Here is a 23,191-nt window from a genome sequence, read left to right on the forward strand (position 1 = left end):
CAAATGACCAACTTCTAGGTGCTGAGAGGAACTGTTAAGTAGCTTATTTTCAGCTGGCTGTCCAGCTGATAAACACCCTCACTTCCACTTCCTTCATCATGTTCATAGAGCCTGCCGTCCAGATCTCTCACATCTTAGATGCCCCCCGTGTGTACTGCAGAGTTAGCCGATTTGTGTACGTATAGTTAAATTTGCAAGCAAGCCTTTGTAGTAAGGAGCTGCGGGCTGCGTTCCTGCCGCCCTGCTCCTGATCGCCAGCTAGCTTATACCCTGAAATAACAACACACAAATTGTATTCTTTTAAATACTGCCTGGCCCATTATTTTCAGCCTCTTACTCACATCTTGACTAACCCATATCTAATAAACTGTGTAGCACCACAAAGTGGTGCCTTACCAGGTAGATTCTAGCGTACGTCCATCTTGGGCTGGAGCTTCATCGCGTCTGGCATCTCTCTCAGGAGAGGCATGGCAGTCTGTCTAACTTAAGAGAGGCGTGGCATCTGACTGAGCCATCTACCTCACTTCCTTTTTCCTGTTCTGTCTACTCCACCCACCTAAGGGCCGGTCTATCAGATGGGCCAGGCAGTTTCTTTATTAATTATCCAATGAAATCATCAGATAGATAGAAGACACACCTACATCATTTCCCCTTTTTCTGTTTAAACAAAAAAGAAAGGCTTTAACTTTAACATAGAAAATTACATATAACAAAATAGTTATCAAGTAAGAATTAGTTACAATACTTGTATCCATTTTATCTTTTATCATAACAAAGGAAAACTTTAACTATCTATCCATTTTTTAACTCCATCAAAGACTCCAGAAGGATGTAATATTACCTAAGTAAATAAGAAGTAAGCAACTTACAAAACTCTAGAAATGACAGAGACATCTCGCTGCCTGAACAGTCACCCAAAGTTCCTCTGTACCGTTGGGGCATCCATCTTTGGCCTTTAGGCCCATAGTTTCCAGCAGACATTTCCATAAAGCAAGAAATTTCAAAGACAGTTCAGTCACTTTTTGTTGTGTACTGTAGAATGTCTTGTAGACTCTTTTATGAATCAGGAATCCTGAAAGATCATCTCACTTTTAGGCAAGTTTAGCAGTCCTCTCTCTGAGGGTTTTCTATGTCCAGTTTATGCAATAGTCCAGGCAAGAGCAGTTTCTTGCCCAAATGGCTATCAAACTCAATAAGGATCCTCTTTGATGCCCATCTTCCTTTTGAAGTAGATTGGTGCTGCCAGGAGCAGACATGTCTCATTGTCATGAAAAGTCCTAAGTTATTAAAACATTTAAGTGGTATATTTTGTAGTCTTTGAAAGATATTAGGAATACCTATCTAACTGAAATATATCTCTATATATCTAGAAAATCTAACTAACATGACTATAAGCTTTATTATTATCAATGATTATCTATTAACAACCTATATTTCTTAATTATACATTACATTTTTAAAATACTACACAATCACAATACCTTAATCAGTATCAGAAATACATATACATATAAGAAAATTGACCTTAAATTTAAATCACTAAAGCAAAATCCATATCAATGTAAATTATTCATATCTATATCATATCCCCCTTTAAATGTAAAAGAACATTTATAAACAATATTTGGGAACATGGATCCAGTCATCCACGTTGGGCGCCATTCTGTAGTAAGGAGCTGCGGGCTGCGTTCCTGCCGCCCTGCTCCTGATCGCCAGCTAGCTTATACCCTGAAATAACAACACACAAATTGTATTCTTTTAAATACTGCCTGGCCCATTATTTTCAGCCTCTTACTCACATCTTGACTAACCCATATCTAATAAACTGTGTAGCACCACAAAGTGGTGCCTTACCAGGTAGATTCTAGCATACGTCCATCTTGGGCTGGAGCTTCATCGCGTCTGGCATCTCTCTCAGGAGAGGCATGGCAGTCTGTCTAACTTAAGAGAGGCGTGGCATCTGACTGAGCCATCTACCTCACTTCCTTTTTCCTGTTCTGTCTACTCCACCCACCTAAGGGCCGGTCTATCAGATGGGCCAGGCAGTTTCTTTATTAATTATCCAATAAAATCATCAGATAGATAAAAGACACACCTACATCAAGCCTTGTTTCATGAGCTGGTCTGAGCCAGTACTTTAAAGTCAAAAGACTCAGCGCTTGAAGTAGAGCTCCTTATGTGCTCTACGTTTGAATGAGAAGCACACATCATTTGATCCAAGACCAAACTATAGTTCACACAGCCGTTATCCTAGCAACGCCTGTGAAGACAGCTGAAGTCCCTTGTCTGTCAGTGTCCCAGCACCAGGATCAGTACCAAAGTTACCAGATTCATCACAAAGTGATTCAGCCCTTTTGTTAAAGCCTGGCTTGTAGCTCAGACGGACATAGTGTCACTCTTAAATACGCTTAGATTCACTGTATTGGGGGAAGGGCATCCTCTGTCCCCTTCTACACAACACAGCTCTGATCATTAAACTGGAGACTTGTTCTGTTCATCAAAGAATCTTTGTAGATGAGGCTTTTCAAAACTGCACTTTCCTTTCTCTCCTGAGAGATCCTTAGTGTAAATTGGCACCCATCAGAATCAACCCGGAATGTTAGCTTGGTCTCAAGATGGGCCAAGATGTTGCTGCGTGACTTTCCTGTGCTTTCTTATTTGTTTTTATTTAATGTGCATGGGGGTTCTGCCTGCACGTATGTCTGTGTACCATGTTCATGCCCGGTGCCCTTTGGAGGCTGAAAGAGGGCATTGGATCCACGGGAACTGGAGTTACAGATGGTTGTGAGCCTCCGTGTAGGAGCTTGGAATCAAACCTGAATCCTCTTGAAGGGCATCCAGTGTTCTTAACCACTGAGCCATTTCTCCAGAGCTGTCTTTGTTAGGGAAACCATTACTGTTGATGAAACATCATGACCAAAGCAACTTGGGAAAGAAAGGGTTTATTTGATTCGCAGTTTCATGTAATGATTAATAATCAAAAGCAGTGAGGGCAGGAACTCAAGCAGGGCAGGAAGTTGGAAGCAGAAGCTGATGCAAAGGCCATGGAGGGGTGCTACTTACTGACTTGCTCCCCATAGTTTTCTCAGTCTGCTTTATTACAGAACCCAGGACCACCAGTCCAGCAGTGGCCCCACCCACAATGACCTGGGCCTCCCACATCAATCACTAATTAAGAAAATTCCCTACTGGCTTGCATCTTCTCAATTAAGGCTCCCTTCTCTCTGATGACTCTAGCTTGTGTCAAGTTGTCATACAACTAGCCAGCACATGGTCTAGAGAGATAGCTTGGAGGTTAAGAGCACTGACTACTCTTGCAGAGGTCCTGAATTCAGTTCCCAGCAAACACATCATGGCTCACAACCATCTATAATGAGATCTAGCGCCCTCTTCTGGTTTGCAGGCATACATACCAACAGAACACTACACATGCAAAATAAGTCTTTAAAAATTTTTTAAAAGAACAAAACTAGCCAGCACAGTCTCCCATTGTGTCTTCTTAAACTAGAAAAAGTAACTCTTTTGCATTTCATTCAACCTGCCCAGATGTCTAAGCAATTCTTGTTACAATCAACAAGGCTAGAATAGGTCAGGGTTTTCTATGGCCCTGAAAAGACCCTCAAAAATCAGGATGAATCTGATAGTCAATCTTCTAGCCCTTTCTCTTATGCTCAGACAGCAGGCCTGGTTTCTCTGTATGTGGTTTGCCTGCTCCCTTTCCCCTCCACTGTGTTTGGTGCATCTTTCCCAAGGAGTTTATAAGGCTAACACTGCTGTGACTTAGCTCTCCTGGCAGTGGCCCCTATTGGTTATCTGTTTCCCATGAGGATTTCCTTGTCTGAATTTTAGAAAGCCTTCCTGGGGCACATCACTTCTTTAAAATTTCTTTCCACAGGAAGTCTTTGGTATCTAGATTATTGAAAAGCCAATAAAATGCTATTGTGTCCTCTAATGTAAACTAATAATAGCACCTATGTTTATAGTGAAGAACTAAAGAGTTGTATCTGCTTAATTAATCAGATTGTACTAGTCATTACTCGACATGGTAATGTTTGTACTGTGGCAAGATTTGACAAATGGTAGGACAGAATCCTTATGAAAGTTTTGTAAATAGTGCATTCCACTCTGAATATTTTAATATTATGAACAACCTTATATAAAAACCAGCAAACTAAGGAGGGGAGGTACTAGAATATTCTTTGGAAATCAAGTCCTTTCTATGGGTGGAGCCAACCTCACAGGAGACAGGAAACATGCTTTATGACCATGCAGTAGGCTAAAGAATAAGAACCATTGAAATGAATGTAGAGTAAGTGAGGCCACTGGGCAATGTTCCCTTGTATCCAATATTGCCAAGGGAAGTCCTGTCTAGAGAAATCCACCCATGTCCTCATCTACTCTTTTGAAAACAAAAATATTCTTTCTTTCTTTCTTCTTCTTCTTCTTTTTTGTTTTTTTGTTTTTTTTTTTTTTTTTGTTGTTGTTTTTTTTTTTGTTTTGTTTTTTTTTGTTTTTTTTTTGAGACAGGGTTTCTCTGTGGCTTTGGAGCCTGTCCTGGAACTAGATCTTGTAGACCAGGCTGGTCTCAAACTCACAGAGATCCACCTGCCTCTGCCTCCCAAGTGCTGGGATTAAAGGTGTGTGCAACCACCGCCCGGCAAAAAGAAAGATATTCTTACAGTGCTTTAAAGATGAATTCTTCCCATTTCCCACTTCCCACCCTTATTCTGTAAAGGTTAACAAAGTTTATGAGTTCCTGGACTCGGTCAATTCAGAGTAAAAGTTCACCTCCTAGGGACTTGCCAAAGCGGAAGTGTTAGGAGTGGTTCTGGGGCTCACTTTTCGTGTAGCATGTAGAAAAAGCAGTCAGGCAGGTGTCTCCACCATAGGTGGTACCAGACAAGAATCTATAAAAGTCTCACCCCTGTGTCTTCTCACCAGGATGCTGAAGAAACGCTGAGGCAGACCCAAAGCCTGAACATGTATTGTCACTTTGCAAATGGCATTGGTGAGCCCAAATACATGCCTGTGCAATCATGGGAGCTTCTGAGCCAGACTCTGGTGGAGGCTCTGGAGAGCCACAATGACGTGAATGCTGTGATGGACCTGGTTCTCTTTGAGGACGCCGTGCGCCATGTGTGAGTGAGCATCTCTTCCCTGCATCTCCTCAGTGGCTTCTCCTTCCCAGGGCCAGGGGTCTCATTCTTTTTTCTAGAGTTTTTAAATTAGTTCTTTGAGAACTTCTTGCAATGTATTTTGACCAGGTTCCCCAACTCAATGCAGAATAATTTCATTAAGCCAGAAGTCAGCCCCTGTTATCCCTCAGTGAGGGTCAAAAGCTCAGCTTTGGCAGAATTGGATTTACTTCCGCATTCACATTTACCATACCTTTCCATAATCACAGCAACACTAAGAGATTTGAGATCATAAAAAGAGGCACCAGGACCCCTACCTATGCACGCATATACACATGTGTGCACACACACGCACTCACCTTTTCCAAGTACACATGTATTTCCAAACTTAAATATTACTATGCATGCTCATCCCACCTAGTGAGTCGCTGCAATAGTCACCAGCACACCCAGATAGCTTACACTCACACAGTGTGCCTCCTATCTAACCCTTATATTGTCCAGTCTTTGTGCTACTTAACACTCTTGGTGTCTTCTAATATCCTTCCACCCTGCCCAAGGTTCCCAGGGTTTTCAGTACTAAATTCTGACTGAAGCATGGCTGGCCTCTGAGTCGACATGAAGCTGTTTTCCTTCCCCACCCATCCCATGAACCCCAGAGCTCAGAGAGGGATAGGCTCCTTATCCTTACCCTCACCACAATGGCACATTTAAACCTTTCCTCCCTTTTAAAGGATGTATTTGTTTTTATGTCTTATGTATATAAGTGTGTGACCTGTATGTATGTACGTATACTATGTACAGACCTGGTACCTGTAGGGGCTAGAAGAGGACATCAGATCCCTTGGAACTGGGGTTATAAGTGGTTGTAAGCCACCAAGCAGGTGCTGGAAACCAAATCCAGGGCCTCTGCAAAAGTAGTAAGTGCTCTTAACACAGAGCCATCTCTCCAACCCTCTCTACCACCACCCATTTCTCTTCCTGACCTTCGGAAGACCCAGTCATTCTGAAGCACAGGTTCTCTATTCTCACATTGCTGCTTTCTCCATGCCAGTGTCTGCTGATGTCCCGTCACCGCCCATCATTTATTACCTGGACGACCTTCTCCTTACCATGACTTGACTTATTCCTGACTCCTAGCCCTGGTCTTTCTGTTCCCTGGCATCTTTGACTCCTGTGACCTTGGTTACACGCCCAAACCCTCAAATATATGCTCTTCCCCACCGTGTCTACTATCAGTGATGAACTCACTTCCAGAGTCTGAAGTAGAAGCATGTGTCCATTTTCCCCTTCTACCAGCCTCCCAAGCTCTGGCTATTCTTCAACTCCATCCAAACTTCCATTTATGGACCGGGTGCTTTATCATATTCCTATATCCCTTTCCCTGCCATATCTTCTTGGTTAACTGATGGTTATCCCAGTACAAGCTGCCCTAACTCTCCTGTCGGTGTGTCTATGGTACCAAACACAACTCTAGTTAAACCACACCATCTCCTATTCCTTCCATCTCCCAAATGTTGAAGAAAATCCCCCAAACAGGATAGTTAGTGTTACTTCATATTTGTGGTCAGACAAATCAGGTAGATGCTAAACGTGGCCTGAAATCCTCCCCCTCAGCTCTGGGAACTGTATTCCCTCTACCGTCCTGAGATAACTGCAGGTACACAATTGTCCTCTCCTCTCAAACTCTTGGCAGTCCTGCCCTGGCTTCAGGTACAGCTGGAGAATGCACTCTCGTTTCCCTGCGATAACAAAAGTGACTGGAAGAGAGTGCTCACCCCCTAGTTCTCTCCTCAACAAACTCTTCTTGCCACGTGAGCAAATCACTGCAACCGTCCCAGACCTACCTCCCGCCAAGGTCAAATGCTATGGCCAGGTCCACCCCTCGTGTTCCTTGGTCAGATGCTGTATCCCTCATGACTTTCCACTTTGTCTAACATCCACCCATCCATCCACCATCTATCATGGGCTTGTAGATGAGATAACGTCTACACAGCTACCCGACACAGCTTCTGGGAAGCATCCTGGCCTCTCTTTCCAAAAGCCCCTCAGCGGACTTCCTAGTTCACCATGCCAGCAGACTCTTCTCAGCCCTTGCTAAGGCTTCACACTCGATCTTTAACTTCACTTTGCCGTCGTCATCCAGCTCTCCTCTTTGCCTTTGTTTTTCCTCCTCCGTGTTTTCAGCGCGTTCTTTCTCTCCTCTTAGAATCTCAGTAGTTTTCCATCACACAGACCTTAAGATGTTGTGCTTTTGTTCTCCAAGTCTTATTAGTCCTCCAGGGTGACAGAGAGGGAGAGGGGGGGGGGAGGGGGGGGGGGAGGGAAAGGGGAGGGGGAGAGAGAGAGAGAGAGAGAGAGAGAGAGAGAGGAGAGAGAGAGAGAGAGAGAGAGAGAGAGTTCAAAGAACCAGCTTCCTCCAGCTGTGCTAAGGGACATCTTTAGCTTTTGTTTTTAATCTCTCAGAAATTCAGTAATGGGCTCAACACAGACAGTCTTGGTTTTCCAGCCCAGGAGTCCTCCAGAATATTGATCTTCTTTTTAAATTTTGTGATTTAAATTCAGAGTCCCTTGCCCTTGTCAGAGGTTGCTAATGAAGCCCCAGCTGGAGTCTAATGCTGCCGGCTGCAGATGTACCCATTCTAACTCAGAAACTTCATCACTAGCGATGCATTTCCCATCTAGATATCGAGTAACCCAGCCCATGCTATGCTGAATACCGGCCTACAAGAACAGAGCTGGGTACCAAGTAGCCCAGTGACCCAGTTGCGCCCCAATTCTTCCTCCAAGCCTGCCTCTCTCTTCTCCTCCAGCAATCCATTCTGGTCTCCACTTTTCCTGAATGAGAAGATAGGGCCTGGCTGCTGGGCATCCTTTCATCAGGCACCAATTCAGATGCAGAAAACACAATCCCCTGCACAGAGCATAATGGAAAATTACAGGCAGCGCCTTAACCGTGATACCGAGTGCAAACACTGGGTTTTGTTTCAACTTAATAAAACTATATTGGATAGCTTCAATGTGCTCGCTCTGTAATGGATACAAAATGAACATGTACACTCTTTAGGCATGTGGGAATGATAGTTTAATAAGAAGGCGAGAGAAGGGTAAATCTAGCTGATAATAACAGAGCACTAAGCGCCACAATTAAATAAGTGGAGTGAAAAGGGAAACTAATAAAAGAAGTAAATGCAGGCCAATAAATAACTCCTGAATATTTAGGCAGACAAGCCTTAACCACACAGAATGCGGTGACATATGGTTTTATGTCCCAAATAGTTCTCTATGTCGAAGGTGTGGAAGGAGGGCAAAAGGGGTAAAAGTGAGAAATTGAAGGGAACTCAGAATGCACACGAAAGGGCCTTACAAGTTTAGAAGGGAGCCTTGCTTGAAAAAACATAAACAGAAAATGCACAAATGAAAAACATCGTGATTCAGATACCCGAAAAGTATTCACTGCCCTAGAAATCCAAATTCAAATCAAAACTCTTTTAGTTTTTTAAGTTGTCAAATACATGTGTGTGTATATAATAAATATACACATACATAAATGGGGTCCATGCCACTGCATGCACTCAAGGGGTTGTTGATATACAAACACTTAGGCTAGGGTTTCTTTCCCAACAGCAAATATGCTCCCCAGGAGAGATGAGGCAATAAGGACCCACAGTTTCTTGTGCTGATCATGATCAAGACATAATATATAACTTCACATGCATGCATATTTTGTTAACATCCCAAACCCCATCCTCCAAAGCCTCTTCCAAGCCCCACCCCCACACTGAAGTTAGCCATTGTTAACCATTGTTTGTTTTGAATATAAAGTAGCATCATTAACATAGAGCAAGGATGCAGGAGTGTAGTGTGTATAATCCAATCTCAAATGGATCCTCTGCTTCTTATCTAGAAGTACATCACCCAAATTATAATTCTCATGCTCTTCATCCAAAGATCATCACTACCAGAATGCACTGACTTACACAATGCAACACAGTAAATACAGCTCAGTGTGCTCCTGCCCTCCAGTATGACGGAGCTATTGGGTCAGTTGTTTTACCTTAGAAGAGCACAGATGGACACCACCATTCTGAGGAGCTTTTCTTTTTTCATTAAATTTCCAGAGCCATTAAAAAATTGCCTTACTGTTTGGCTCAGCAATTTTATATCTAGGAAACTCACCCCCAAGGAAATGATTAGAGATATAAAATATAAACAAAATGTTATAACACATTATTTGGAACTGGAGATATTGGAAACCGCCTAAATATCCAATAGTAGGGTATTTCAGACAAGCAAGTTATCATGTTTTTATTATCAATACAATATTGATATCCTATATGGTAGTGTTCCACAATCAAAGGCATGGTTTAGCAGATTGCTTAAAGGCTCAGAGAAGTCAACACAATCTCCTGCTAAATGAAAAACTGGTCTCAAGATATTATATTCAGTGTTTAGGGGCTGACTTGGTGGTTAAGAGCCACTTGTCACTGTAGGGACATGGATGTGATCACCGGGACTGGAAACAAATAAACAAAACATTATGCTCACACATAATTACCGTCCTCAAATTTTAAAAGCTACAGCATAGAAGTGCATTGCCATTTCAGATGTAATAACCAAGTATATATTCACAGACATCCAGACACACTGGTCTGGAAGGCCATAAAATTAATGTCAGTAGGATTTATTACTAGACAATAGAATTGTGGGGTTTTTTTCTATGTTTTCTATATTTCGTATAATAAGAAGCTGTTAGGTGCCTTCTATAAGATCCACTGCTGGTGGAGATCAATGGAAGGTTGGCATGCCACCCAGGAAGAGGAAGACCGCTGCTGTGTCCTTTGAGGAAGACCGCTGCTGTGTCCTTTGAGGAAGGCCACTGGTGTGTCCTTTGAGAAAGAAGGCCTCTTGGGTTGGGGATGGCTTCATCTGGAGGTGATGATCTAAGCCAAGAGGAAACCTGATATTCTCCCATTGCTGGGGTGGAGAAATGGTTACTGGCAGCACTAAGATTTTAGAGGAGAAGAATCCAGAACCCAAGGTAGTGAGTGCCTTGCAGGTTGGCATTAAGCATCTGCAAATATCCATTGCTTGCACATTGGGCATCCAGGAAGGACTGACTAGAGGATGGAGACTCAAGCTTGGACTCCCCGCTTTGTTCCAATTGCTTTAACTTTGTCCCCCGTCTTCTAAGACAGACAGACACTTCCAGCCTGCCTCGCCAGCTCTACTCTTCCCTGATTATTTTCCTAATAGGATATTTTCTACTTTTCTTCCTTTTCATGATCCCGCTTTTATCCAAAGTCACAAATAGGTAAGAAAGAGGGAATTGGGACAAGAGTAGGTTCCACGAGGGAGAAGAAGAAAAGCAGGCTGAGTCCCTCCCCAGCCTCATCACTCACCCTGCAGGTCTGCCACCCTGCCCCGGGCTTTTCTATGACTCCCTTGTTCTCTGGGGCCTCTGGCTATGGTAAAACAGTGACAATCACAGCACACTTGGGCAGGAGAAGGATACCAAGTTTTAGGGAAAGCTACGACCAGTTCCCCAGAGTTCACTTGTGCCTCCAAGGGAGGCTCCACCCTTTATGCCCTTCACGCTTCTCACTGTGGACAGTGGCCTCTGGCATGTGCTTCTGCTTACTCCTCTTCAGTTGTCACATCAACCGAATCCTGGAGTCCCCTCGAGGAAATGCCCTGCTGGTTGGCGTCGGTGGCAGTGGCAAGCAGAGTCTGACGAGGCTGGCAGCTTTTATCAGCTCCATGGATGTGTTCCAGATCACCCTGCGCAAAGGTTACCAAATCCCCGACTTCAAGGTAAGTTTGGCCACTGCGGGAGGAGATCCCACCTCATTCCAGCCACCTACAATCCTTGCCATCTTTCTTTGGTCCTCTAAATCCCCTACCCAGAATCTCCCATTCAATGCCTTTTACTTCATTGTACATCGGCTCTTGCCCAATCTATATCAAGTTTAGCACACAATGTGCTAGCTGCTCTAGGAGACTTGGGAAGGATTCAGACAGTCTGGTCAAGTTTTAAAAGAAATTCATATTTTAAGAGAGAGGGAATAACCACTGCCTCTGGGTTTTTAGTGACATTTCCTGGTTTCCAATGGAAGCCATGGTCTATGCTCTGGGCAATGAAGAAGAGTGATATATACAACTTTCAAAGGTCATTTGTCCAGCAGCCCCTTGTATCCCCAGCCACAACCATGTCACTGCAGAAAGTCATGGTAAACGTTCCATCAAGAACTGTCCTTAGTATTCCTAGGAGAGCTCCAACCAGCACTGAGTCAGACCTATGCGCCTGCCCTCATCATCCCTCAGGCAGTGAGGAAAGCAGTAGATGTTCGCTTTAGCTCTGAAGCCACAGCCTGGTTTGTCAACACTGGCTGCATCCGGGTTCAGTGTGGTCTTTCTTCCATGTTTCTAAAGACAAGTTAGGGGCATGGGAAATAGGCATTTACAGAATTGGTTATGCTAAATCTTGGCTATGGACCAGAATCTCTGAGAATCTTCCAATAATGCTGATGTGTGCCTTCCTCCCCAAGCCGTTCCAATTTAGTTTGTGTGGGGAACTACCTGGGCATTGGGACTACTCAACGGATCCTCCAGAGCAGTGGTTCTCAACCTCCCTAACACTGTGACCCCTTAAGACAGTTCCTCATGTAGTGCTGACCCCTAACCGTAAAATTATTTTTGTTGCTACTTAATAACTGCAATTTTGCTACTGTTATGAACTGTAATGTACATATCTGTGTTTTCCAGTGCTCTTAAGCACGCCCTGTGGAAGGGTGGTTGGACCCCCAAAGGAGTCATGACCCCCGTCTTGAGAACTACTGCTCTAGGCGATTCTAATGAGAATTGAGAAACACTGTCTTAGATCATAAGTATAGGATAAGAACCATTGATCCAAAAAGCAGCCAGTTGCCTTTGAGGGATTATTGGAACACTACAGAAGTTCTACAGTAGAAGAAGGTGTGAGGCTGTTAGAAAATCGGTTCTGAAGGGTACTGGAGAGAACAAAACATGGTAGGATGCAGGCAAACTTTGTAAGAGTTATACTACAAGGAGCCAAGACTGGTTGCGCTGGATGAATCCAGGGCTTGGCATCTTCGTTCCAGATTTCATCCGTCTTCAGCTTTGTCCAGGTTTCCCTCGGTTGGTTTTATATTTGCACCTATGTCTGCGTTCTCCATCACATGTTTTTCAATGAAAGTCTTTCTACTGAGCTAGTCATAAGGGCTGGTATGAGATACATTTATCCCCATACAGGTAGCCTCCAGTACATGACTTCTGAGAGCCTGCCTTCCGGAGCAAGTCATTCCCTTACTTGATGCGATTAGAGCAAGGACCATGTCTGTCCTTGGGGAAGGACCACCTCAGTTACCTTTCTGCAGTAGTTCAGCAGCAGTGCATGGGCAGCTGGTGGTACTAGGTAGTCTTAACTACTCACCTCTGTTGAACTGACGCCTAGAAATGTGACCCATTTCCCTACCTCTTACTGAAAAGCAGCACTCCTCCCTACTTCGCAACTGACGTAGATAAGAAAATGCTTCCACTCCTGAAGAATGAGTTGCCAATCTCTTCTGAGGAACCCTTGACCTTGATGATCTTGCAGGTGGACCTGGCCAGCCTATGTCTGAAAGCTGGGGTGAAAAATCTCAGCACGGTGTTTCTCATGACTGATGCCCACGTGGCTGATGAGAAGTTCCTGGTGCTCATCAATGACCTCCTGGCATCTGGTAAGGAAGTCTTCGCAGATGAAGACCTCTGGCAGGGTCGGAGTTATTTTAAGATGGAGAGGTGTTGTCTGAGGTCAGGAAAGTCAGCTCGTAAGCCTCAGTGAAGGGCTGATTTGCCAAAGGCCTTCTTCCCAGGGTTGCTGCAGCTTACAGCTCCGCTGGTTCGTAGGGTCTGTTTTCCTTGTGAATCAAACAGTAATTTTGAGACTCTTCGCTGGGTAAGATCTGATCAAGGGAAGAAGAGCAGTTAGTTAAGGGTCTGGAAATTTTCTAAGTTCGGAGAGTAGGTGCTGTTTCCTCCGAATACCCATGAGAAAGAGAAAGTGGAGCAGCTGTGAGTCTTCAGAGTGGTTAGACGCTGGGAGAAGACAGAGGGAGAGATGCGCTGACACCATGCTGGGGGTGGGGGGATCACATCACCCGTTCGCGGTTCAGCCAGGGTTTGATGACAGAAAGTGGAGGTGGCAACAGACAAAGCAATTTGCATGTAATTGTCCTGAGTCTCCAGTGAGGTCCGCATGAACTGCCAAGTGCCCCACAACTGAGCAAGGAGAAAGCTTAGTTCTTTGCAACTTTGTTGTTCTTCCTTATGTAGGAGTTCAGGATTTACATAGGTATTCTAAAAACAATGATTTACGTTCAAAGACATGTACATGGCCACAAGAAAAAAATAAAGCACACAAACAACCCAATGTTGCATATGACAAGAGGTTATGCAGTTGCATAAATATGTATTCATTTCAATCAAAGAGAATATGCATTCCCAGAGCTTACATCAAACATGCTTGCAAACCACCTTTTCACCTGGGTCTAGAGAACATTCAGCATACAGATGTCCCTAAACAAAATTCCCACCTCAGTTCCCTGTACTTCAAAAGCCCATTCCTCCCTCTAGGACCCAGCCCTGCTCCATTTCATACCCCTCACTCTAAGGACTATGACCACGGGACATTTCTCCACCATTTCTCCTATATCATAAGTGTTACATTTCAGGATGACGTCACTGCTTCCAAGTCACTGTCTGCTTCATGTCATATACATATGGCATTGCCTCCTGTGGTATATGACAGTTGTTCCATGAAGAGCCCCTGGCTCCTGACCCCTGGCTCCCGACCCCTGGCTCCCAACCCAGACCATGTGCAGATGGGTTCCATACCGGCTTGTTTCTAATGAGGATCTGGGTCCCGGATTCCTCACTATGCCGGCTTCTAGCATAACACTGAGTCTACACTCATTTATTTCCCACTTGATCCTGCTTAAACTAGCTTTATATCCAAGAGTTTTCCTGCCAACTTGTACACTTTTTCTCCTCTGACCACAACTGTTCCCCTTCTTAAACACTGTCTTTAACATCTTACTGTAGTGTTTTACCTGAGGCGTCACCACACGTTTTGCGATGGTATCAGATGAGGGAGGGATCCAACTCTCCTCCCACCCCGAAGCTTTCCTAAAACCCAATCTCTAAAGCAACTGAGAGAGTAAAAGCGACTTTCCAAAACTTACAGCTTTGGAGGCGTCGGGCATGGTGCCAGCTTCCGCCTGTATTTCATTTGGCGTCAATCCAGCCAGGTCACCTTCTCCTAATACAACCATCTGAGACAACGACATTGTTTGACTTTAGCCTATTGGAGTTTCGTTGCTCAATGAAGTATTTTTAATTTCTTTCATTTTAAAGACAATTCTGTTGAAGTACCGATGAATTTCTGAAGCCTTCCCAATAAAAATGCAGCCAGCCTGCTCGGGAGCCATTGGGTGCATGGGTTCCCCTTCAGGGTGCAGTTTTCCAAAGAGTGTGTGCTCTGTGTATGCGTGTTGACATGGGGAAGCAGGTTGGATTTTGTTTTTTTTTTTTTTTCATACCCTCCCTTTTAACTTAACAACGTCAACAGAGTAGATCAGAATGTATCTTCTACTTTTCACATTCAAATAAATAATTTCTGTCTGGAAAACAACTGGATGCCCATCCAGGGGATTCAATGGCAGGCCACAGGGGATTCTAAAACATCTCTCAGTGATCCTTCAGTTTCGCGAGGCTATGCTATCATTCCACTGTTGGAATTCAAGGGGAAAAAAGGCAACTATACCTTGTGATCTAAGGTCAGAATTTTTGGGCTCTAGATAAAGGGACAGATCTGCCACAGTGAAAGGCTGGGTTGTGAAAGTCTTTCCCAGACCTGATGCCTTGGGTGCTCCCGCCAATAATTCAGTGCATCATAGTAGTTAACTGCAAGTCAGGATAGCTGTAATGTGCAATGAGTGTATGCTACCGCTTCCCCCTCCCCCAAAACGTCTGCCCCAAAGAGTCAGTAACCCCTTGCCGTAGGCTATGGTGTTTCCTCCCACACACTTTCAGTTCTTGGTACTATGGCAGCACTGTCAAAGTCAAGCCATGGTGACAATGCCAAAAAAAAAATTGAAAGAAGAGAAACCTAAATGATCATCAGTCTCTTGTTTTCCTCTTGTGTTCTAAATTCTGTGTCCATGATTTCCTCCCTGTGTGTTAGCCTTTCCTTTATAGTCTCTCTCTCTCTCTCTCTCTCTCTCTCTCTCTCTCTCTCACACACACACACACACACACACACACACACACACACACACACGAGTGATCCATTGGTGCTGTTTTCTACCTATTTCTGAGACTATCCCAATTTGTCATTTTTTGCTATGACAAATGATGACACTTGTCAACTCATATCCTTCCTTCCCAGGCAACCTTGTGGTAGTATAGTTGAGGTAGGGTCTGTCTAAACCATACTCCCTTATGAATCCGTAACTGAATACAGTATAAAACCCAAAGCTCTTTGGTATAGAAAAAAAATCTTTCGCTTGCTGTCCCTTCTCCCATTGCTACCCTCACTGCCCAATTACGAGTTAGCAGTTTCTAATTGCTTGATACCACAGGCCATACTCTTTGAAGACATCCTGCCCTCCAGTGTTCCTTTTGAACCTCATCAGAAGACTCATCTCAAGAGTCTTCTTGGTAGTAGTGCGCCTTCACTTTCCACTGTCAGGACTAGGAATGGTCTCCTCCACTTTGAGCAACAGGGGCTACACATATTCCCACTGCATTGAAAGAAGACTGCAAATTTAAGGATACTAAAACTCTACTGTCAGTTGTTTGCTAATTTTATGGTGCCTAATAATCCCAAGACACAAAACCCTGATGATTAAATAGCCACTATCCAGGTTAGGAAAGAAAGCTGCCAAAGCTATAGCCGTTGGCAGACTTTATTTCACTTTTTGTCTTAGTAGGTAATGTCTCCTGGATCCGAGAAGACTTTCTGGATGTTGTCTTTTAAAGTGAAGTGCATAATGCTGTGTGGGTAATCCTATGAGAAAGGTGTGTTATTTTAGACACTGGGCATTACTATAGGACAGTAAGTTTTGGCAATTCTCTGTGCCATAGACAGAGAGGAACATGGATGCTGGAATAGCCATTACAACCCCCTGATTTTAATTCCAGGGGCAAAGGAAGCAGGCTTTGGGTTTTTTTTTTCTTTTAATCATAGACTGTAGATGGGATCAAAGTTGACAAGCAAGTGTAAAACATAATCAAGCACTTCCCTTTCATGCCAAGCTCTGACTGATTGAGCCATACCAAGGTATCAGAGTATCTTCCCCCAAAGGGAGTGGCACTATTAGGAGGTGTGACCTTGTTGGAGCAGGTGTGGTCTTGTCAGAGGAGGCGTGTTACTGCAGAGGAGGACTTTGAGGTTTCATATATGCTCAAATCATTCATGTGCAGTGTCTTAGTATCATTTCCTGTTACCTGAGTGATCAAGATCTAAGAGCCCTCAACCTTTTTCTCCAGTACCACGTCTGCCTGCATGCTGCCTCACTTCCTGGCATATGAAAAGAGACTAAATCTCTGAGCTTTAAGCCTCGACAATTAAGTATTTTCCTTTATAAGGGTTGCTGTAGTCATGGTACCTCTTCACAACAAGAGAAACACTAACTAAGACACACACTAACAACACAAATGCTAATCTGGCTTGCAAAATACTAAAGCGTGTGACCTGCAAACCGCTGGGGTTAGAGACAAGCAAGTGTCTGAGATGTTCAAAGAGCCTCTGCCTCCACACACGTCACAAGCTTCCCTCTGACACAGCTTTCACCGAAGCATAGCGTTAATCTAGCACAGAGTAAGTGACAGGAATGTTGTCAGAAATAGAGGAACACGTCTGAAAACGGGGACTTTGCTCCCAGTTCAGATGTGCGTGTCACTAGATACTCCATTCAGTGGTTTTGTTGTTGTTGTTTGTTTGTTTGTTGTGATTGGGATCTTGAGAAAACCAGCGACAGCCAGCTGATGAGCCGGAGTGACACTGGTGTATGCCCAGAGCGCTCAGATTCTTGGGACGAAGAATGTTCTATAAGCTCAGAGCAGCAAACATTCTCTATAGGGTCAGAAAGTAAAGACTCCAGGCTTTGCAGCTCACCTGGTCTCTGTCCCAACTGCTCAGCTCTGTCATTAAAGTGCAAAGATAAATACAAACAGTATGTAAACCTAAGAGCATGGCTGTACCCAATAAAAACAATTCATGGACAATAAAATTTGAACTTCACATAGTTTTTGTGCGCTACTAAATATTATTTCATTTCAAACATTAAGGAGTGTCTAAAAATATCCAGTTCTTAGCTTGGAGGACGTACCAAAAAGAGACAGTAAACAAAATGCAGCCTGCAGGCAATAGTTCTTACCCACCAGACGCACCATATTTTAGAGAAACGTCAAAAGTACGCCAAGACTGCTCTTTCAAAGGACAGGAATGTGGAAAGGATGCGGACCAGTCCATTACAGACATCTAAGAGGAGGGACGGGGGATTCACACCCTACCTGGAGGGCTATCACAGGCTCATACACAAGGAAGTGCTGGCAAGTGCAGAGGCCGCTGAGCTGGGAACCCTAACCACTGCAGAAACCATGAGTGTGGCACAAGCCAGCTTCATCTGAGTACCTCTCCAAAGGCAACACAAGCCCTGAGCTGAACCACACCACTCCCCACACACTAAATACGCTTTCATTGTCCTAGCCGCTTTCTCTGATCCTTTTTTTTATCAAAAGAGGCTGAAATATGTTGCTCCATTTGGAAGCCCTTAATTTTAACAAGTGATAACACAAGGTATTCTATTGGCAAGCTACTTATTTTTTAATATTTATATATTTATTTTATGTGTATGGGCATTCTGCCTGCATGTGTGGCTGGCTGTGCACCACATGTGTGCCTGGTGCCCATAGAGACCAAAATAAGTTGCTAGATGCCTTATAACTGGAGTTAGGTAATTATGAGCTACTTTGCAGGTGCTGGAGATTAAAGCCAGAACCTCTCTGAAATAGCAGCTTATGCTCTTAACTGGTGAGCCGTCTCTTCAGCTGTATCTTGATCTTTCAAGTGATTTAGGCTAACTGGCATAAGACTGGGTCAGTGACGTGAGCTAAGCTTCCTGCAGGTGCAGTAGCGGTTCAAGGATGTGCACTAGTTCAGATGAGTGACAAGATCATAATTCCAGGCACACTGGTATTGGAGACCATTGGCTAAGTTGCACACTTTGGGGACATCAAGTACTCTTGAAAGGAGAATGGGCAGAATGATGCCAAGAACTCCTTCCATCTCTGGCATTTCTTACAGCACTGGTGTTGCCATGCTGGTTTGGGGAAAGGACCAAAGGCTCCTAAGAGTTAAGGACCTCATGGAATCTTGTGGATAGTTCTGGGTCCAGATGCACCGCGCTAGTATGCCGACTTGTTCCAGCAATGTGCAAGGACTTTCCTGACAACTGTGAGATTTTCTAAACCTTCACATCATGACAGGGCTTTGTAACTATTTACCTAACCCACTACGTCCTTCTTTCTTCCCTCTCTCAAACTCAGCTCCCTGAGATTGCTCGACACCATTGAACAAGAACCTCACATCTCCTTTGGGCCCCAGTGTCTGAGTTTATTTGCGGTATCCTCCTGGCCTCCCTCATTTCCATTCCACCTCTCCAAGATCAGCCCTTCCATCTGAGCAGGAGCCAACACAAGTCAGAATGTTTCTCGATCCCATCTCTTCTGCCTCACTTGCACCCTGGCTTTCAAACATATCAAAACCTGTCCCTTCTAATTTAAAAATATATTTATTTTTTCTCTGATGTGAAATCCAAACCACAACCTTAGATCTTTCTCCCAGACTAAATTATCTGAAGAATGAAATTTGCAATATTCACATTATCACCCCCACATTGACTGTTTTCCTTAGAAAATATTTTGAACATTTGAAAATCAGCCAGACAAACACCCCTGATATTAGAAATGATGTTGAAAGATTAAAACTTTTCCCTGTATGTATGAGAGTTTCTCTACGTAGGTGTTCCAAAGGTGCTGGATGACTTGATTGTCCAAGTATATGCATTTCAACTTTACAAATAAAGCATGAAGCTACTTTCCATAGTGACTATGCTAACTTAGAATTTAGAATCTGGCCAAAATACAAAACATAAAAACTCTGCACTGTTTCCCTATTTTTCCCTCCCAGCTTCACCAACACGCCATTTATCTGACACTAGGCTTTGTCAACAGGAAAAAGTGAAATATCATTTTCCCTTTTCATTTTGCAAGTGACTTTGAGCTATAGACAGCTCAAATGAGGCAGGCGGATCTCTGTGAGTTCGAGACCAGCCTGGTCTACAAGAGCTAGTTCCAGGACAGGCTCCAAAGCCGCAGAGAAACCCTGTCTCGAAAAACCAAAAAAAAAAAAAAAAAAAAAAAAAAAATATTAAATAAAGAAGGTGAAGGTACTTGCTGCCAAACCTGATGACCTAAGTCATCTCTGGAGTTCACCCAGTAGAAGGAGAGAGCTTACCCCTTCCAGTTACCCTCTGACTTCTACATGCTAAGTCACTGGATAACTCCATTCCTCCTGTATGTGGTATTGCTTGCATAGTTTACCCCTTGGCCCTTGTACTGATAGTACTTATGAGTTTGTAAACGTTCTTTTCATGGTTTGGATACTAACCCTCTCCTCATTGTATAGGTGGTAAATGCCACTTTAAAGTCTTTATCTAACTTCCAACATACCAATTTAGTTATAATGTCATAAAAGTACACCATATTTTAACATCTTAGGTTTGTCATGCTCTGTTTCAGAAATTCTGTCCTACCCCATGCCTAAATTTTAATACTTAAATTGCTCGTCTTGATTTTTGTATTTATGTTCTTAATCCACCTGAAATTTATTTTCACATTGTCATCTGTTTTGCAGTGTTGATATTGAGCTATCCAAGCATATTTAGTTATTAGTCTATCCCATTGCGTGTCAATCTTCAATATTAGATTTTGTTGTGTTTATTTTTCTATTAGCTGAGTCAGCTTCTAAATATTTCACTATTATTATGTTAATTTACTCCAGGACCAATTTCACATTGCTTTAGCAGTCTTAGCTTTACGGGGAGACTTGGTATCTGATAGGATGACTACCTCTCTCCTTTCTTCTTCCAAGTACATCTGGGATATATTTACTAGGATCAAACTTCCTCTTGGGTTTTTGTCTCTGGGTCAGGTGTGGTACTCGCTGCATTACACCCATGTGTACATGTCTCTCTTTTGTTAGTAAGTATCTCATTTCTTTCCTGCAGTAACAATTCATTTCAAAACTAAGACCTTGCACATTTTAGGTGCTCATTACTTAGCTGCCTATAGTTTTGTAGCTATTCTAAGTGATAACTTTTAAATTAACTTTTTTCTTTTGCTGAAGAACAAAAGGCAATTTATTTTACTATGTTTCCTTTGTATCCAGTAAGGCTGGCACTAAACACTCTTCTGAGTTCTGATTATTAGTGTGAACATTTTCATAGATTTTCTCTGTTTAAAAATGGATTTCAAATGATAATAGTTGTATTGCTTTAATTATCTTTATGCATGCATCTGTTTTTTAATGTGTTGCACAGTCTGAAACAACCTGTATGATCGTGAATAGAAAACATGACAGCAGTTATGCATGTCTTGTTCTTGCTTAAAAAGCAAATATTTAGTGTTTTATTGTTAGCATGTTTGGGATTGATATCTGTCACTGGATTAAGACAAATCTTACTTATTCCTGTTTGCTAACACCACGTTAGAAACTCTGCCTCTCATTTAATGGTTTTGCTTTAATCCTTTCTATAAAAAAGCAAAGAACCTTTATTCTTATTCAAGTTCAAACTCGGATCCTCTGTGTGTCCAATGCATTGGCATGACCAGAGAGCTTCAAACACAGTTGGGGTGGGCTTTTATGATAGCAGAGGTTTTATGATGGTGAGAGATTTCTGAGGTATGGGCTGGAGAGATGGCTCAGCTGTTAAAGGCTCACAACCAAAAATATGTGTTTTAACACTTTCAAAAATATTTTCTTACATTTCTTTATTGTGAGTCATGAGGCATACATGTGCCACAGTGCACATGGAGGTGAGAGGGAGCTGGCTTGAAGGTACACTGTCCTTCTACCTTGTGGGTTTCAGGACATCAGGCTTGGCGGCAAGTCCCTTTCCCTGCTGTGCCATCTCACCAGACCCTGCTCTGTTTCTATATCTTTTAATGAATCAAATTATTTTCATCAAATTTTCTAACATCTTAGCATTTCCAGGAAGAACCCTAGTTATCTATACTGATTTTAGATATTTGTTAGGTTGTAACTTGTGTTCATTTGTGGGATTGAGCATACAATTTTAGTCCTCATAGTGCCTCATTAAAATGTTTTCTGTCACTTTAAGATCTTGCCAGTGTAGTTAAATCAGCAACTAGATGTACTTTCAATAGACATCTCTGTTTCTATAAGCAACTGTGGAGTCTTTTCTTAGTCGCGAACCTGATGTTTATAAACAAAATAGTCACCAGCTTTGACCAATCTTTTTGTTATTATAACAAGGCGAGGCACCTATCCGTGTGTCTAAGAGACAATTGTATCTCCTTTGCTATGGAACCCCCTTTCCTACCTTTCACCTGTCTTTCTGTTGATTATTAATCTATTATTTGTGAAGAATGCCTTCACATAGTAAGTGGACAATCTGTTAGTGTCTATCCCCTGCCGCTCTTGGGTCACACTAAGTGTTAGGACTTTTTTTTTAAGTTATCAGATGTCTCCATTTGAGAGCATCAAATTTATTTTTCGTTTAAAGTAGATTGAGTTCTATTCAGAAAATTCTTTCTCATTCAAAGCTCATAAGAATTTTTCCCTCGCTCCTTTCTGGCATTTTTATTGGTTTTGAATAGTTAAACAGTTGATCTATTTAACATTCACCCTTGGTTATAAATTAAGATGAGAAGCCGACCCTGATTCTGTGTGTTTTAGTTCTGCACACACCGTCTGTGGAATTCTTAGGTAATCCATCCACTGCCACCCCTTGATTTAAAGTACTGTGTTCTCACACTAAATTACAGAAGTCCATTCTTGTTCCCTTTGTCCTGTAGGAAGTGACCATACCTCAGTCTCTTTAACTATCTGCACATAGCTGTGTATTGTTTGGGGCCTCTTTTTTTTTTTACCATAAATCTTATAGATAAGTATGATTTATATTTCCTTCTAAATAGTAAACTCTGTGAGGGTACAGTTTCCATAAGAGTCAATAACACAGTAGTTGGTAAATAAATGCCTTGGACAAAAGAAGAAATGACCAATAGGGTGTTACCACGAGATAACAAGAAGATACCCTATACCCCTTCCTCTCATTAGTGCACTTGCTGCCTGTCTTGGTCTGATTTCACCAGTATGTGAGGGGTTGAACATGATGGAGAACCAAGAGACCTGTACCCTAATGTCAAAGAACTCCCTTTGTTTGATTATATCAATCATCAAGATGTCCAAGCGACCAATATGTGCCCCACTCATCCCCAGGTGAGATCCCAGATCTCTACTCTGATGATGAGATCGAGAACATCATAAGCAACGTGAGGAATGAGGTCAAAAGCCAAGGTCTCCTTGACAGCAGAGAGAACTGCTGGAAGTTCTTCATAGACAGAGTCCGGCGACAACTTAAGGTACAGAAAGACTGCTGGGCACAGACGTGGCCACAGGGGGCTACAGGATGTGATCAATTGGACGCTCTTCCTCTGAACTGTCTCAGGAGGAGGTGGTGATGATGCAATGCTCTTGTTTGACTGAGCATCCCTTCTAGGATATCATTTTCCTCTGTGAACAGAGCCCTCTCCTGCACAGAGCAGCCCTGGCGTTATTGATCTCTTAGCTAGAAGGATGGGCTAGCACGGGAAGATTCTATTCTGAACACGCTTTTCAGTTTTCTTGGAGATCAACAGTCTGAACCCGTGTCTGCTTCTCTGTGGATTTCTCTGATACCTTCTTG

The 23,191-nt window shown here is 42.9% G+C and overlaps 1 protein-coding gene across 1 annotated transcript in view; it reads left to right on the forward strand.

Moving 5' to 3' along the window:
• The window catches only part of Dnah9 (dynein axonemal heavy chain 9), a 342,434-nt gene that overhangs the window by 188,110 nt on the left and 131,133 nt on the right, over nucleotides 1–23,191 (forward strand). The window contains exons 43-46 of the mRNA XM_038324554.1: nucleotides 4,942–5,138; nucleotides 10,787–10,949; nucleotides 12,754–12,877; nucleotides 22,726–22,868. Of these exons, the coding sequence (XP_038180482.1) occupies nucleotides 4,942–5,138; nucleotides 10,787–10,949; nucleotides 12,754–12,877; nucleotides 22,726–22,868 (627 nt within the window). The remainder of the gene's footprint in view (nucleotides 1–4,941; nucleotides 5,139–10,786; nucleotides 10,950–12,753; nucleotides 12,878–22,725; nucleotides 22,869–23,191) is intronic.

The sequence above is a fragment of the Arvicola amphibius genome, chromosome 4, assembly GCF_903992535.2.
Source record: "Arvicola amphibius chromosome 4, mArvAmp1.2, whole genome shotgun sequence".
In the NCBI taxonomy this organism is placed as follows: domain Eukaryota; kingdom Metazoa; phylum Chordata; class Mammalia; order Rodentia; family Cricetidae; genus Arvicola; species Arvicola amphibius.